Source organism: Cricetulus griseus, chromosome 7, assembly GCF_003668045.3.
Source record: "Cricetulus griseus strain 17A/GY chromosome 7, alternate assembly CriGri-PICRH-1.0, whole genome shotgun sequence".
Classification (NCBI taxonomy): domain Eukaryota; kingdom Metazoa; phylum Chordata; class Mammalia; order Rodentia; family Cricetidae; genus Cricetulus; species Cricetulus griseus.
In genome coordinates this window covers 132,653,102-132,667,967 of record NC_048600.1, presented here as the reverse complement: position 1 = coordinate 132,667,967, position 14,866 = coordinate 132,653,102, and the positions used below count along the sequence as shown (strand labels likewise).

Here is a 14,866-nt window from a genome sequence, read left to right as displayed (position 1 = left end):
TGGTACGGTCCCCTGTGCTAGGGAAGCTGGTAACTACCTTCAGCTTTCAGCCAGCAAGAAAACGGCCAGAACCCTAAGGAGCTGAGCTCTGCCAGCAGCCAGAGGAGCAGGAACCAGACTCTCACCCAAGCTTGAGGGAATGAATCACACCAACACCTTGGCTTTAGTTCAGTGACCTAGGTATGATTTCAGACTTTCAGAACCAACTGGACAACCTTGCAACTGGTTGCTGAAATTGTGTGTGTTCATATTCACATGTGTGTGTGGGCATGCTTGTGTGAGGGTTTGTACACTCATGCCAGTGGTTAATATCAGCTGTCTTCCTTCTCTTTCCCTTTTATGGTGAGTCACAGCCTTACTTGAACCCAGAGTTTGCTGGTTTGGCTATTCTAACTAGCTATCTTGTTCTGGGGATCTCATGTCTCTACTGCCAGAGGGCTGGGATTACAGGCAGAGCTCAGGGATCCAAACTCTGGTCCCATACCCCTGCCACAAGGGCTTTACTCACTGAGCCCATCTCCCCAGCCCCCCAGTTACTGAATTTGTGATTGTTTGTTAGAGCAACAATGAAAACCTAATGTGGTGTTGGGAGACAGCAGACAAAACGGAGGACCACAGGGTTAGTTATCAGGCATACAAAAAGAACTCAAAATTCCAGAGAACAAATTGCAAAACAAAAACAAAAACAAAAAAACAAAAAACCCATGCATTTCACCAAAGAACAATGAATAGATGGTAAAATTACGAATAGATGATTAACCTCATTCATGATTAGAAAGAAGAGATCCAAAGCACAACAAGACTCTGTTTGATTCATCAGATTGGCCAAAGCAATGATAACAAATGTTGGAGACAATATAGAGCAGGGGGACCATATCCTACAGCCCTTAGGCCAAATTGAGCTAGCTCTTGTTTTTATAAATAAAGTTTTATTGGAATACCCTGAGCTACCATGGAGAACTGAATAGTTGTGACAGACTGTAAAATCTGAGAGGCATATGACTCTTCCAAGGAGGCCATTCAGGGCAGTCCATTTCAACTTGCTGTAGCATGGGGATCAAACCTGGGACGAGAGCATGCAGGGCAAGTGCTCTGCTCCTGTGCTACAGAGGAAGAGAGGCAGTGCCCACTCAACTCCCAACAGAAGTTTGAACACTTTGGACGTCAATCGGGAGCCTTCTAGTGATTTTGAAGAGCAATTGGGCAAGACTGGGTCAGGCCGGAGGTGTGCACGCACTTAAATCTGTAGTTCTACTTCCAGGCGTTTACCTGAGACAACTTTAACAGCCGCACATTAAGGAGATGAGTACAGCAGTCTTTGTTCACTTCCAAACAATGAATACAGACATTTATTTGTAGTCAATTACTCTTTACCCTGTTTTCTCCCTGTTTATCCTCTCCCATCTGGGGGGTGGGGGGTACAGCTCTGTACTCAGAGGCCGCTCTGCCTGATGCTTGAAGAATCTGCCCCTGGTCTAAGATGCATAATCTTGCAAGAGCCTCAAGCTTGTTTTCTACGACGGTCTGGTGAAGCAGCATGTAGATCCTCCTCGCATGCACAACGCTAGCCGCTTGGAATCGTTGTGGGGCCTTTCCCAGACCTCAGGTCCTCAGGTATTCATTCTCCACACACACTGCCAGCAATCCACTCGTGTTCGACCTTCCACTACCCCAGGAGGAATTATCACCGTATTAAGTGGGGAGTAGATTATTTCTTCCTGCTGCTCTGGGTACCAAGCCGACACATCGCAATGCTTCCTCCTACAAGCTGCTTGACTTTGGCGGGGTCTCTGAACCTCTCGGTGTCCCGGACATTCATTTGTAAAACATAAATGCTAATTTTGTCCCCAGTAAGTTAGCATCCAGCCTAGACAGCTACCCCAAATCCTTTCTATGGGCTAAGACCCTCACCCGAAGGTTGGTACCTCCATGTCTCTGCTGGCCTTCCAGCCAGAGGCCGTACCCGGAAAGCCACTCGTCTCCCCAGGCTGCGGGAGAGGCAGCCAAACTTCACGGGCTCGGCGTGGAACCCGGGACACAGACGTGTGGGCCCCGCCCTGATTCCGACCACACCCACCAGTCCCTCCGCCCCGCCCCACTCCCCTCTCATTGGCTAGGGTTCCTGCTCGCCCCGCCTCCTGGCTCCCACCCAAGTCACGCCTCCTCCGAGCAGACACAGCCGCTCCGTCGTTGGCCGGCGTCCCGCCTCGTCCCGCCCCTGACACCGTCACTTCCTGGCAGCGTCCGCTTGGAAGGCGGAAGTTTGTGTGCCGGAGGCAGCGGAGCGGAGCTGAGGTGTCGCTGGCGTTGCCCGCGGCTCTTCCGGGTCTGTGGCCGCGGCGCTCGCGCGAGGCGGAGGCGGGAAGGAACCTGGAACCATGGCTGTGAGGCCGCTGCGGAGCCCGGCGGGGTCTGGAGGCTGACCTCCGCGGCTCCGCGTTTAGGGTTAGCTAGGGTCGCGCTGTCCCGGCCCCCAGACCCTCAAAATGACCGCGGCCTCCGCCTCCAAGTGGGGGCTGGTCACGAACGTGGTCAACAGCATCGTGGGGGTCAGCGTGCTCACCATGCCCTTCTGCTTCAAACAGGTGGGGCGGGCGCGCGGGGCGCGGGGCGCGGGCGGGCGGCGGCGGCGGCGGCGTCAGTTGGAAGGGTCCGGCGGGCCGGAGGGAGGGGTGTGCGAGCCCCGCGGGCCGGGGACAGAGAGGCTCCCGCCAGGCCGCGTCCCGGCCGCGCGCCCCGTGTCCACCCGGCGGGCGGGCGGGCGCCGCGGGAGAGAAACGAGCCGGCGGGTAGTGTTGTTTGTTCGTCTGTCGTTGCCGTCTGTGAGCGACGGCGGGGACGCTCCGGCTTCCAGCGGGTGATTGAAAGCGTTCTCTAGGTTTTACTTCTAAGTTTTGCACACACACTGCTCGTTTGGTCCGACCTGTGCGTAATGCGCACCCCAGTTGGAAAAGTCCGATGTCATGCCAACGTTGAAAGGGTGCCACGCGAAAAGATGGCCCCGTTTCTACGTGGCTCTGCTGGATGTGCCAGTGCTTCGCGCAAGCCGATGGGAACGTCAAATTGGGTAGTGACTGTTAACGAAGGAAGCGATGGGGCTTCTTCCCTGTCCCTCACCCACTCACTCATTTGTGCCACGTTTGCTGTGGAGACGGTGGGACCTCAGGGCGAAGACTCCACGGCTTCTGCCCGATGACACCCAAGAGGTGAGGTGGGAAATGAATCTGTAGCAGACGTTTGGAAGTGAAAGTGGGTTGTTGATAATTTTAATAATAAATTAAAAACCACCTTGCGTGTTTTGTATTTCACAGCTGCTGGGTAAAATAGAAAAAAAAAAGTTTTTTGACCAGGGAATTTCGGTTCCTCTGCACACTGTCCTGATTGAGAATGTCTCTAGGTTCTCTGTGGGGTCCGCTGTGGTTGATGAATGCAGACAGAAGGACAGAACTAGATAGACCCTTGGGGGTGACATCTGTGTGGCGGATCCCAGTGTTGAGTCTGTCACTTCAGGGTGTTTCTGAAGTGTCTACGTGTCCCAGTGTCCATGGCAACTTGCCTGTCAGCAGAACTGCATCCTGGGATAGGGAGTGTTGCCTGGCTTGAATCTCCGAGTGACCATCTTTGCTGTCAAGTGTGACCCTTCACTGGGCTCTGTTATAGATGCCTGGGCTCAGGTGACTGGGATCGGAACATTGCTGTGCATGGGTGCTAGTCCTCTGCTAGAGCATAAGGAGATGAGCCAGGTAGAGAGCTACTTAGGAGGAGTAGCTCCAGTGTGCAAGCCAAACTAGAAACAGTCACACCATGTGCCTAAAACCTGGCAGTCTCCTCCAGGGACGCCGGGGCAGAGCCGCTTGACCCAGTAGCGTGTTGGGCGATGTGTGTAATGCTGAGCAGGCAGACCACTAAGAAACTTTGGTGTAGTGCCAGTTTGTTCAGGGATCCAACAATTTAAAAAGCAGGGACGTCTTCCTGTAACTCAGCGTGTAGAAAACTGTGCACACTTTACATGTACTCGAATTTTCATGACATGAAACAACACACAGTGCCTTGCTGTACACCGAGGAGTCTGTAAAGCTGGCACACTCTCCAGGTGCTCCTGCCCACCAGGGACTACCACCTTCCGCTAGCGTGGTGCCAGAGGCTGGCGTGGCCTGGTTTGATGATAAGAGGTGGTCCATGGAGTGTAGGAGTCAGCATCTGGTTGATATTCCATGCTGTGTGTAGACTATGCCTGTGTTCCTTTGGGAGACACACAGATCCTACTCTAGGGATCTGGGGGACTGGGGCATGGGGAGCCTGTCAGCAAAGGTGTCATCTGAAGTGTTTGGTGTCATGGGTCCTTGAATCATTCTGGTGAGAGTTTGATGTTATCTTTTTTTTTTTTTGAAATATTTTTCTTTTAAGAGTTTATTTATTTATTTATTATGTATACAGTGTTCTGTCTGCATGTTTGTCTGCATGCCAGAAGGCGGCACCAGATTTCATTACAGATGGTTGTGGGCAACCATGTTGTTGCTGGGAATTGAACTCAGGTCCTCTGGAAGAGCAGCCAAGGCTCTTAACCTCTGAGCCATCTCTCCAGCCCTTTAAACATCTTTTTTTAGAGATTTATTTATCATGTATACAGTGGTCTGTTTGCATGCTGGAAGAGGGCAGCAGATCTCATTATGGATGGTTGTGAGCCACCATGTGGTTGCTGGGAATTGAACTCAGGTCTGCTGGAAGAGCAGCCAGTGCTCTTAACCTCTGAGCCATCTGTGGTTTTGTTTTCTATGTTTATATATTTGTTTGTTTATTTTTAGCAGTTTTAGCTTCATGGCCAACTGAGTAGAAAGTACAGGAGGCCCCCATGTCCCTCCTCCCAGTTTTCCTTTCGGTAGCAGACTGAACTGGTCTAGTGGTGCTAGTGTTTTGTTTTGTTTTATTTTTAGTTTTTAGAATTTTTTGTAATGCTGACACTCTAATCCCAGGCAAACATTCTACTGCAGAGCTACATCCTCAAACCACTAATGTTGAGACAGGGTTTCTCTGTGTAGCCCTGGCCGTGCTGGAGCTCACTCTATAGACCTGGCTGGCCTCAAACTCACAGAGATCCGCCTGCCTCTGCCTCCCAAGTGCTGGGATTAAAGGTGTGTGCCACCACTTTTTTGTGTGACTGGGCCTCACTATATAGTCCTGGCTGGCCTGGAACTCCCTATGTAGACCAGAATGGTCTTGAATCACCACAGAGATGCACCTGCCTTTGTCTTTTGAGTATTGGGATTAAGATTGTGGACTATCATGCCTAGCCCAATCCCCTGATGCCTTAAATGCCAGTTATGGGGGGGGCAGTTTTCTTGGAATAAAATGCACCTGTTTTAGGGTGTGGTTCCTTGGGGTTTGGTTTATGCATACAGTTGTTTGCTACTGTGATCAGGACATCTGTTATCCCAAAAAGTCACCTCTGCCCCTCTGAAGTCAATAACTCTCCCTCTGTCAGCTGTTTGACATGTTGCCTGGCCACACTATCAGTATTCCTCATGTGTGGTAACACACAGAGTGTCACCTTCATGGTCCCTTCTTTTTTTTTTTTTTTTTTTTTTTTCGAGACAGGGTTTCTCTGTGGCTTTGGAGACTATCATGGAACTAGCTCTTGTAGACCAGGCTGTTCTCGAACTCACAGAGATCCGCCTGCCTCTGCCTCCCGAGTGCTGGGATTAAAGGGCGCCACCACTGCCCAGCTCATGCTCCCTTCTTTCCTACAGCATGGTGCATTCATGCCATTGAAGGGTTGGTTTTTTTTTTTTTTTTTTTTGGTTTTTCAAGACGGGGTTTCTCTGTGGCTTTTGTAGCTGACCTGGAACTCGCTCTTGCAGACCAGGCTGGTCTCGAACTCACAGAGATCTTCCTGCCTCTGCCTCTGCCTCCTGAGTGCTGGGATTAAAGGCGTACGCCACCAACGCCCAGCGGGTTGGGGGTTCTAAACCTGAATATTGAATAATATTTCTTTGCATGGTTGGACTACAGTTGTTTTTCTAGTTACCTTTGAAGGCCATTGGGTTGCTTTCTTGTTTTGGGGTTTGTAGCACAAGTAATAAAAACCCAGAGACAGATATTGGGGTTAAAGCTGAAGATCAGAGAAACAAGGCAGCCAACCACTAGAGATTTCTCACCTTCACCAGTGCCCAGACTGAAGGGGTGATATACCGAGCACTGCTCTCCACCAAACCTCAGAATGCCTGAGCTCCTGTCTCCTCTCACTTTATATTCCTCTCTAGCATTGGGATTAAAGCCCTGGGATCCCAAGTGCTGAGACCCTTTGTGTAAATTCTGTTTCTCTTGTAGACTGGATCACTTTTGTGTAGCTCAGGGTGCCCTTGAACTAATGAAGTCTGTCTGCCTCTGTCTCCCGAGTGCTGGTGTGTGCCACTGCCTGGCCTCTATGGCTAGCTAGTGTGGCTAGCTTTGCACTTTGTTATATCATAAACAGAAATATTGCTACAGGGGTTATGGCTCAATCCACTGTAAATATACAGGTTTGGGAATAGACGTTTCTGTTGGGGGAAAGACCTAAGAGTAGTTGCAGGATCATGTGGTCAGCATCTGTTTATAAGGAAGGCACACATGACTCCTAATCCTTGTAGACCGTGTTTCCACATAGGGCTACTGAGAAAGGTAGCTAAGGATGCCACATGGCAGGTGGGTGTTGTAGGGAGTGTGGGGTGCCAGCTGATGGTCTCACCCAGTAGACCTAGGACTAACAAAGCCCCTTTAAAACAGTACTCGGTGTTGCTGCTTCTGTTTTAGGGAAAAGATGTCATCCACAGGAGGTCAGGGCCTCTTATCGACACAGATGGAGCAGTGAGGGCCTGCATGAGCCCCTAGTGCTGGGGATGTTTGAGATGGAGACTTAAGAAGGTCTGGTCTTGCAAATGTGTCTTTTTCTTTCCACCCTACAGTGTGGCATCATCCTGGGGGCCCTGCTCTTGGTCTTCTGCTCATGGATGACTCACCAGTCATGCATGTTCTTGGTGAAGTCGGCCAGCCTGAGCAAGAGGAGAACCTATGCTGGCCTGGGTAAGACCTGACTTTGAGAGTGCTGGCAGAGTGGATAGCCCCTTCCCAAGAAGGCTGATGCTCTTGCTTGGGGGTGGGTTATGGGTGAGGGGTCTGATTCTTCTTGTTTTCTATTTTCTTCTTTTTTTTAAATTTTTTTTTTTATTAGTTCAAGTTAGGGAACAGGCTTGTTTCACGTGTAAGTCCCTTCTCCCTCTCCCTCCCCTCACCCCCATTCTTCTTCTTCTTTTTTTTTTTTTTTAGATTTTATGTATTTATTTATTATGTATACAACATTCTACTTCCATGTATATCTGCTCACGAGAAGAGGGCACCAGATCTCATTATAGATGGTTGTGAGCCACCATGTGGTTGCTGGGAGTTGAACTCAGGACCTCTGGAAGAGCAGTCAGTGCTCTTAACCTCTGAGCCATCTCTCCAGCCCTCTATTTTCTTCTTAAGGAGATTTTTGTCTGTTTGTTCTTATTTTTAAATGTGCATTAGTGTTTTGCCATGGGTTTTGGGTCCACTGGAACTGGAGTTACAGACAGTTGTGAGCTGCCATGTGGGTTCTGGGAGTTGAACCTGGGTCCTCTGGAAGAACAGTCAGTGCTCTTAATCCCTGAGTTGTCTCGCCAGCCCCTGGGTTTTGGGGTGTTACAGGATTTCCTGCCCAGTTCCGAAGCTGCCTTGCCCCAAATGAACACTCAGAGACTTATATTAATTATAATACTCTTGGCCAGTGACTAGGGTTTCTTATTGGCTATCTCTGTCTTAATTATTAACCCATTACTACTAATCTGTGTATTTCCACGTGGTCTTATCTTATTGGAGAAGGATCCGGACCTCTAACTCCTTTGGCAGCTCATGTGGTGACTGCTAAGTGTCTCCACAGAGAAGAGAGTGATTTCCTGTTTGTCCCTGCTTATATCCTGATTCTGCCCAGCTACGTCACTTCCTTTCTGGCCAATCAGCCAATCAGTGTTTTATTCATTAACCAATAAGAGAAACATACACAGAAGAACATTCCCCATCATTGGTTTTTTTTGTTTTTTGTTTTTTGTTTTGTTTTTTTTTTTTTTTTTCAATATTGTTTTTTTCAGAGGTGGGGGTTTGGGAGTGGGGTGGTTTTCAAGACAAAGTTTCTTTGTGTAACAGCCCTGGCTGTCCTGGAACTCACTCTGTAGACCATTTGGCCTCAAAAAGAGATCCTCCTACCTCTGCCTCCCAAGTGCTGGGATTAAAGGTGTGCATCACCACACACAGCATTTTTTTTTAATTAATAATTTTAATACAAGGTGGGTATGGTGTGTGTCTATAATCCTAGCACTTGGAAGGATAAGGCAGGAGGATAAGCTGTTCAAGACCATAGCAAACTTGAGACCTGCTTAAGCTGCGTCAAACTATCTCAAAAAAACAAAACAAGGGCTGGTAAGATGGTACAGTGAGTTACTGCACAAACCTTGCAACCTGAGTTCACTTCCTGGAACCCACATAAAGGTGATAATCGTAGAGGGAGAGAACAAGCTACACGAAGTTTTTTTGATCTACACATCCACAGTGTGGCACTAATGCACACATACATATATGCACACATGATAATCAGTAAAATTACAAAGACTATGCATACACGAACATTATTGTTGTTTTTGAGACAAAGTTTCACTGTGTAGTAAAATTACGAAGATATGCATACACAAACGTTGTTGTTTTTGAGACAGTTTCACTGTGTAGGTGTGCCTAGCTTAGAAAATGCTATGTAGATCAGACTGCCGTAGAACTCACAAAGATCTACTTGCCTCTGTTTTTTGAGTGCTGAATAATAGTTTTTAAAAACATACAATTAATAACACTGTTCAAAAATTAAAAAAAAAAAAAGCCTGTTGGCACACACCTTTAATCCCAGCACTTGGGACGCAGAGACAGATGGAGCTCTGTCCCTTGAAGGACAGCCTGATCGACAGAGTAAGTTCCAGGACAGCCAGGGCTACACAGATACTCTGTCCCCAAAACAAAACAAAACAAAACAAAGAAGCAGAATTGCCTGCCTCAGGACTGACCCTGATGCCTCTATTGTACAGATGTACATACTTGCCCTTCAAGTCCGGTAGAGTTGCTGTTCCCATAGCCTTCTAGTGCATGATAAAGCACCATGGCCAAATCAACCTGGGGAGGAAAGGGTTTATGTCATCTTACAGCTCTCTGAGGGAAGTCAGGGCAGGGACTGAAGCAGGGACCATGGAGTGGTGCTCCTCATGTCTTGCTCAGCCTGCTTTCTTAGACAAGTTAGGACCAACTGTCCAGGTGTGTCACCACCCACAGTGAGCTGGGTCCTCCCACATTAATCATTAACTAAGAAAATGCCCTACAGACATCCTACAGGAGATCTGATGGAGGCATTTTCTCAGTTGAGTCTCTCTCTCCTGGATATGTCTACAATTGTGTCACATTGACAAAAACCAGCCATGATAGATGGTAACACAGACATATCAGTGGCTCTTGGAGAACTCTCCTGAACATTTGACCCTGCCCTAGGAGTGTGTGCCCTGGGATGGAAGCTACCTTCTCTAGCAGCGGGGGACTGTGTGACATTCCCTTGGCCTCTTACTGCTCAGCTGTGAATGGTGGCTGCTGCTGGTACTGTGTCACCATGGCTTATGGTCAGTGTGCCTCTCTCTCTTCATGGGCCTAGAGTAGTTAGTGCCTGCAGGGGCATGCTGGCCGAATGCCTCTTCTTGCACGTCCTTGAGTGGTGTGGCCTGTGCACTTGCCACTTGGTTTGGTGAGCAAGGCTGTGAAGTGGAGCTCTCTGACACCGTTTTCATGTTGTCCCAGCTCCTGGACTTGAGGGTGTTTACTATGTACCTGCCTAGTTCTGCTGGCCCTGTGCCCATGCTGGCGGGGGGCGGGGGGATCCCAGGGCATTTCCTTGTACACCTCCTCCAGGAGTGGCTCAGCTGAAGTCACTGGCCAGCCTTCCCTGCCAGGTATTGCCCAGTCATGAGCAGCAGCCTCTTCCCTGTCTCTCTGTCCCATATTGAATAGCACCCCTTTCTGGCTTTGCTTTGCTGGGTATTGTGGGCAGGTGGAGCGTAGAGTCAGTTCTGCCTGTTGTCCTGTGGCCCTGTTTCTCAGGGCTCAGGGAAGAGAGATAGACAGGTGGGCAGAAAAGCCTGGTCTTGGCCTGGTCCAAGTGAGAGTGATCTGGGAGGAGAGAGAGTGGTAGCTCCTGCTGGCCTTCCGGCCGGCAGATAACCCCCCACTTTACCACATCTTGGAAGCATGTGTGCTCTGGGATTTTCTAGGGCAGGGTATTCTGAATTTGAAGTGTGCAATAGGCCCACGTTCATTTTAGAGGCAATGAAGGAATGAGAGTAGGGGTTGCAACGGGTCAGTGCTTAGTATAGTGAGTGTTCTGGCATAGGGCTTGGAGGGTATCCTTTGGTGGCATCACCTTTGGAGTTCTCTGAGTTTTTTGAAATTCTCAGTCTAGACCTTCGGTAACATTCTGAACTGGGTTTCAGTCCTTGTAAGATGGACTTGAGGGGTATACTAGGTTCCTTTCCCAACCGAGTCTGGGAAAGGCCAGAGTGACCCCTGGAGGCTGAAGTCTGTTGTCCTCAGGCCAAGCTGAGGCTGATGCCAACTGTCTGGCCTTTGCCAACTTTGTGCCTCTTCCTCAGTTAAAAGTAACAAGGATTTTGTTTGGTTCATTCATACCCAGTGGATGTGTGTTTCCTGCTCTTCAACCTCAGAGGGCTGCTGGCCCAGAGTGAGGGAGGAAACAAGGGGCAGGAAACTGGGGCTATGACAGGGTTGAGGCCATCCTGTCACATGCACTGCCTTGGGCTGCTCCCAGTGGACCAGAACTTCCCTTTGCCCTCATCTGGCTGGAGTCTGGGGGAAACTCTGGGTGACCGGATAACTGTGAAGGTCCTGTGAAGGACCTTGTTGAGTCAGCTTTTAATTTCCCATCTGCTGGAAATAGCTTTGGGTCAGGAGTGAAAGACAGAGACCCCTTTCCTGGTAGGACACTGCTGTGGCCATGCACACTTGCCACTGTCAGGGTTCTTTCTTTCCAGAGTGCCATGCTCACAGAGATTCTGTTTTGCTCTGACAATCACAAAGGATAAATATGACGCTCTTGGCTGTATCCCTGTAGTGCAGGGCAGAGACACTGAGTTCTGGGGCAGGGCTTGAACCTCCTGGATCCTTTTTAGTTCTGCCTCTTTCCCTACCCCCAAACGAGGCTAGCTTTGCTGTATTGGCGCTGCTCCAAGCAGGCCTACTCGTAGCTGCCATGGGCTTCTGCTGTTTTTGGGTCCTGGCTTCCTTTCTCTCCTCTTGCAATTTCATAAGAAACAACAAAAACCGCAGCCTTGATTTCCCTTGCCTTGTTCTTGTTTCAGGCTGTTTCATTTGAGGATGGTAGGTCTGAAGAAAGTCTAGGGACCAGATTTTTTTTTTTTCCCCGAGACAGGGTTTCTCTGTATTGTTTTGGAACCTGTCCTGGAACTCACTTGGTAGACCAGGCTGGCCTCAAACTCACAGAGATCTGTCTGCCTCTGCTTCCCGAGTGCTGGGATTAAAGGCGTGTGCCACCTATGCCCAGTGGGACCAGAATTTTAAAGTATTTCCTTATCCATGAAACTTCTAGCAGTCACATGCTTTGCAAACTGCTGTTCACAACCTTTTTACTGAAGTTTTTCTCACCGTTAGACTGAGCTTTGTTCTCTTCTCTTTCCTAGCATTCCACGCCTACGGCAAGGCTGGGAAGATGCTGGTGGAGACCAGGTAAGCGGTGTAGCCTTGCTGGGTCCCACCCTTCTTCCTGCAGCAGTGCAGGAGCAGGGGCCTGTTGGGGAAGGAACGGTGTACTGCACATGGATTGGCTTGTAGCTTGTGTGGTGCTTCTGGAGAGTTACTTAGAGAATAGCTGGAAGTCAGTGTGCTGTTCCCTTACAATGACAGTTGTCAAACCTGGAAGCTTTATCTAAGTCTTGCTGGGTCCTAGTGCATGGGAATGGAAACTTGGGGAGCACAGCAAAACAGTTCTCTTGGTATAGTTCATCTCAGGGCTGTTCTTCAAACTGTGTATGTCCCCAGCTGTACAGCAGAAGAGAGGCACTAAACTGAAATGTCACATTGTTTTCACTGAGAGTAAAATTTTATCAGTTGTAAAAATGGTTGGGAAATTACTTTTAGGCTTCTAAATCAGGGAGTTGTAAAAACAGAAGAAAAGGTTTTTTTGGAAGCAGTTGATTATCCCTTTAACTCATCTAATATCACTGAGTTTTTGTTGCACCTGAATTTCTGAAGCTCCTTTGGAAGGAAAATATGATACCCCACAGAGAACAGTTAAGTGTGGCTATTATTCACCCCAAGTGCAATGGAGAGAGCCCCCAAACATCCATTCCTGTGAGTGTGGACACACAGAACTGTCTCTCACTCAGCCAGTTTTGTCGTCACAGCCCAGGAACTGGATTTGGCTCTGGGTGTCAGACTGGGAGCTCTTGAGTCTTGCAAAGGTGCAGTGTTCTGGTCACAGAGTAGCACTTTCTTTCAAATGTGATTCCAAAGCCTAGTTTCTGTCTTCACAGCATGATTGGGCTGATGCTGGGGACCTGCATTGCCTTCTACGTCGTGATTGGTGACTTGGGCTCCAACTTCTTTGCTCCGCTGTTAGGATTACGGGTAAGGCACTGTTAACTGTCTGATCTGTTTTAATGCTTGTGGTTGCCACCCAGGGTCTCCTCTCCTTAAGTCAGCAGAGACCAGTGTACTTGACCCAGAGAGGCTCCCCATGCCTCTCAGTCACTCAGGCTTCCTGGCTTGGATTTTGGGGACTTGCTTTGGTTATGTCTGAGAGATACCAGGAGAGGAGAGCAGGCTTTGATACAGCCTGTAGTGTGAGGGGCAGGAAGGAGGCAGGGCATAGCAGGATACACCATTGTGTAGCCCAGAGGCCTCAGCCTTCCAATGTTGCCCATCAAAAGGCAAGAAAGGCCAGGTCTTCATGTGGCTGCTGTGCTTGGCTGTTGACCGGTAGTGCCTTGAGGCAGGGAGCTGGGTCTTCACCCTGCTGAGGAAGGTGCGAGGGCGCTGCTAATCAGGCCTGTGAGTTAGCCCTGTGTATCCTCCAAACCTGGCACTCCCTGCCCCTGAGGGGTCTCACCTGTGAACAGGGCCCCACACAACCTTCCTCCCCTCCTGGGGAGCAGAGCTGTAGCCAATGCCTGACTAGGGAGCATGCGCACATGGCCCTGGAGGGTCTTTTCTGTGAAGAGTCCTTCATGTCTGTTTATCAGACAGGTAGAGGTGGTTTTGTAAAGACGGCAGCTGAGGGGTGGTCCTACTCTGGAATACAATGTGTTGGATTTGCACGGTGCTGAAGAGCTTTCCAGTCAGGGTTTTGTGAGCCTGGCTCTGGTCTGTGTTCTGAAGGCATCTTCCCATTTGGCTTTCCATCTCCCACTCTCCCTGTGGATCTGGCAAAGCTGTGGGTCAGTCCCTCACACAGATGCTCGGGTCCTTTCTCAAAACCCGCTGTCCTGTGCCAGGGCCAGGCATGTTGCCTGCAGTTCTGAGAGCCCTGCAGGATGGGTATATCAGCCTCTGGAGCCTTGCATGTGCTTTACACGCTATAGGCCAGCATGCACAGAGCCTATCTGTCCTCTTCCCCTGTCACATGCAGTGCTCCCATGCTCAGCAGTGTGAGGCTGTTTTAGATAAGCAGGTATCTGTAGCTGGGAAGTGGAAGCTGTCAAGGGTTTTGGCAGAGCTCTTCACCTCCACCTGTGCTGCCAGCTCTGAAGAAGGATGCAGGAAGTCAAGAGTGCTGGCTACAGCTGAGTTAGATGGGAGATATCCCCAGACCTCAGCTTGCTAGTAGACGCCAGTCTGGAGTGAGCTCTGTGACGAATTTTCTGGATCAGATTTTTCTTCTGCAGCAGAGTTGGCTCTGAGATGTGTGGAGAAGTGGTAGCTCCTTCTACCAGCCCCCGGCACTAGCTGTGCAGGGTATGCCCAGAGCAGGACAGGTTACCCGCTGTTGCCACACTCCTTCCCTGTGTAACAAGGGATAGCTGACTTTTTTCTTCCTGACTGGTCTCATTGTGGAGCCAGGCCCGGCCAAACTGGGCCAGAGCTGTTTAGTATTTTGATCCACATGGCACAACTGCTGAGAGGGGAGCTTTCAGAGTGAACATGCCAGCTTGACCCCCCCACCTTCTGTTTAAGGCCCCAAAGTGCTCCCCAGCCTGCAGTGGCTCCTGTCCTGGCAGCATCATAAGCTGAGCCTTGGCAGTGAGTAAGCCCAGACTGCAGACTGTGAGGATTCTGGGTTCCCTTCCAGGTGACCAACAGCTTCCGCGTGTTCCTGCTCTTCACAGTGTCCCTGTGTATCGTGCTCCCACTCAGCCTGCAGAGGAACATGATGGCCTCCATCCAGTCCTTCAGTGCCATGGCACTCCTCTTCTACACCATCTTCATGTTTGTGGTGAGCACCACATGCACCGTTAAGGGGGTTGTTTGTGGCTGAGTCCCTCCCATAAACTGTAAGTGTTCATGATGAGTCTGGTGTAGCCGTCAGCTACCTTGTAGGGCACAGGGGAGAGAAGGTGGCTCTGAGTCTTAAAGGTGTGGTAGATTACTGCAGTGTCATGAAGGCCATATGTATGTCTAACTGAGCACCAGAGGCATGGCAGTTGACAGCAGGATGAGGGCTGAGAACATTGTCCCTTTACCAGGGTGGGGAAAGGAAGGGCATGCCGTATCAGGGGACTGACATTGGGGCTGGGATGGTGACTGAGGGTTCGCCTCTGTCTCC

The 14,866-nt window shown here is 49.7% G+C and overlaps 1 protein-coding gene across 5 annotated transcripts in view; it reads left to right on the top strand.

Moving 5' to 3' along the window:
- Nucleotides 1–2,251: 2,251 nt before the first annotated feature.
- Slc38a10 (solute carrier family 38 member 10) overlaps nt 2,252–14,866 on the top strand; it is a 52,394-nt gene continuing 39,779 nt past the window's right edge. For 3 of the 5 annotated variants that reach the window (XM_027425438.2, XM_035447251.1, XM_027425437.2), the window contains exons 1-6: nt 2,253–2,585; nt 2,879–3,206; nt 6,942–7,059; nt 11,787–11,832; nt 12,639–12,732; nt 14,393–14,536. In XM_027425438.2, coding sequence (XP_027281239.1) covers nt 3,093–3,206; nt 6,942–7,059; nt 11,787–11,832; nt 12,639–12,732; nt 14,393–14,536 — 516 coding nt within the window. In that variant the 5' untranslated portion in view covers nt 2,253–2,585; nt 2,879–3,092. Of the gene's footprint in view, nt 2,586–2,878; nt 3,207–6,941; nt 7,060–11,786; nt 11,833–12,638; nt 12,733–14,392; nt 14,537–14,866 lie in introns of all 5 variants that reach the window. The other 2 variants (XM_027425439.2, XM_027425440.2) reach the window with 2 other exon arrangements.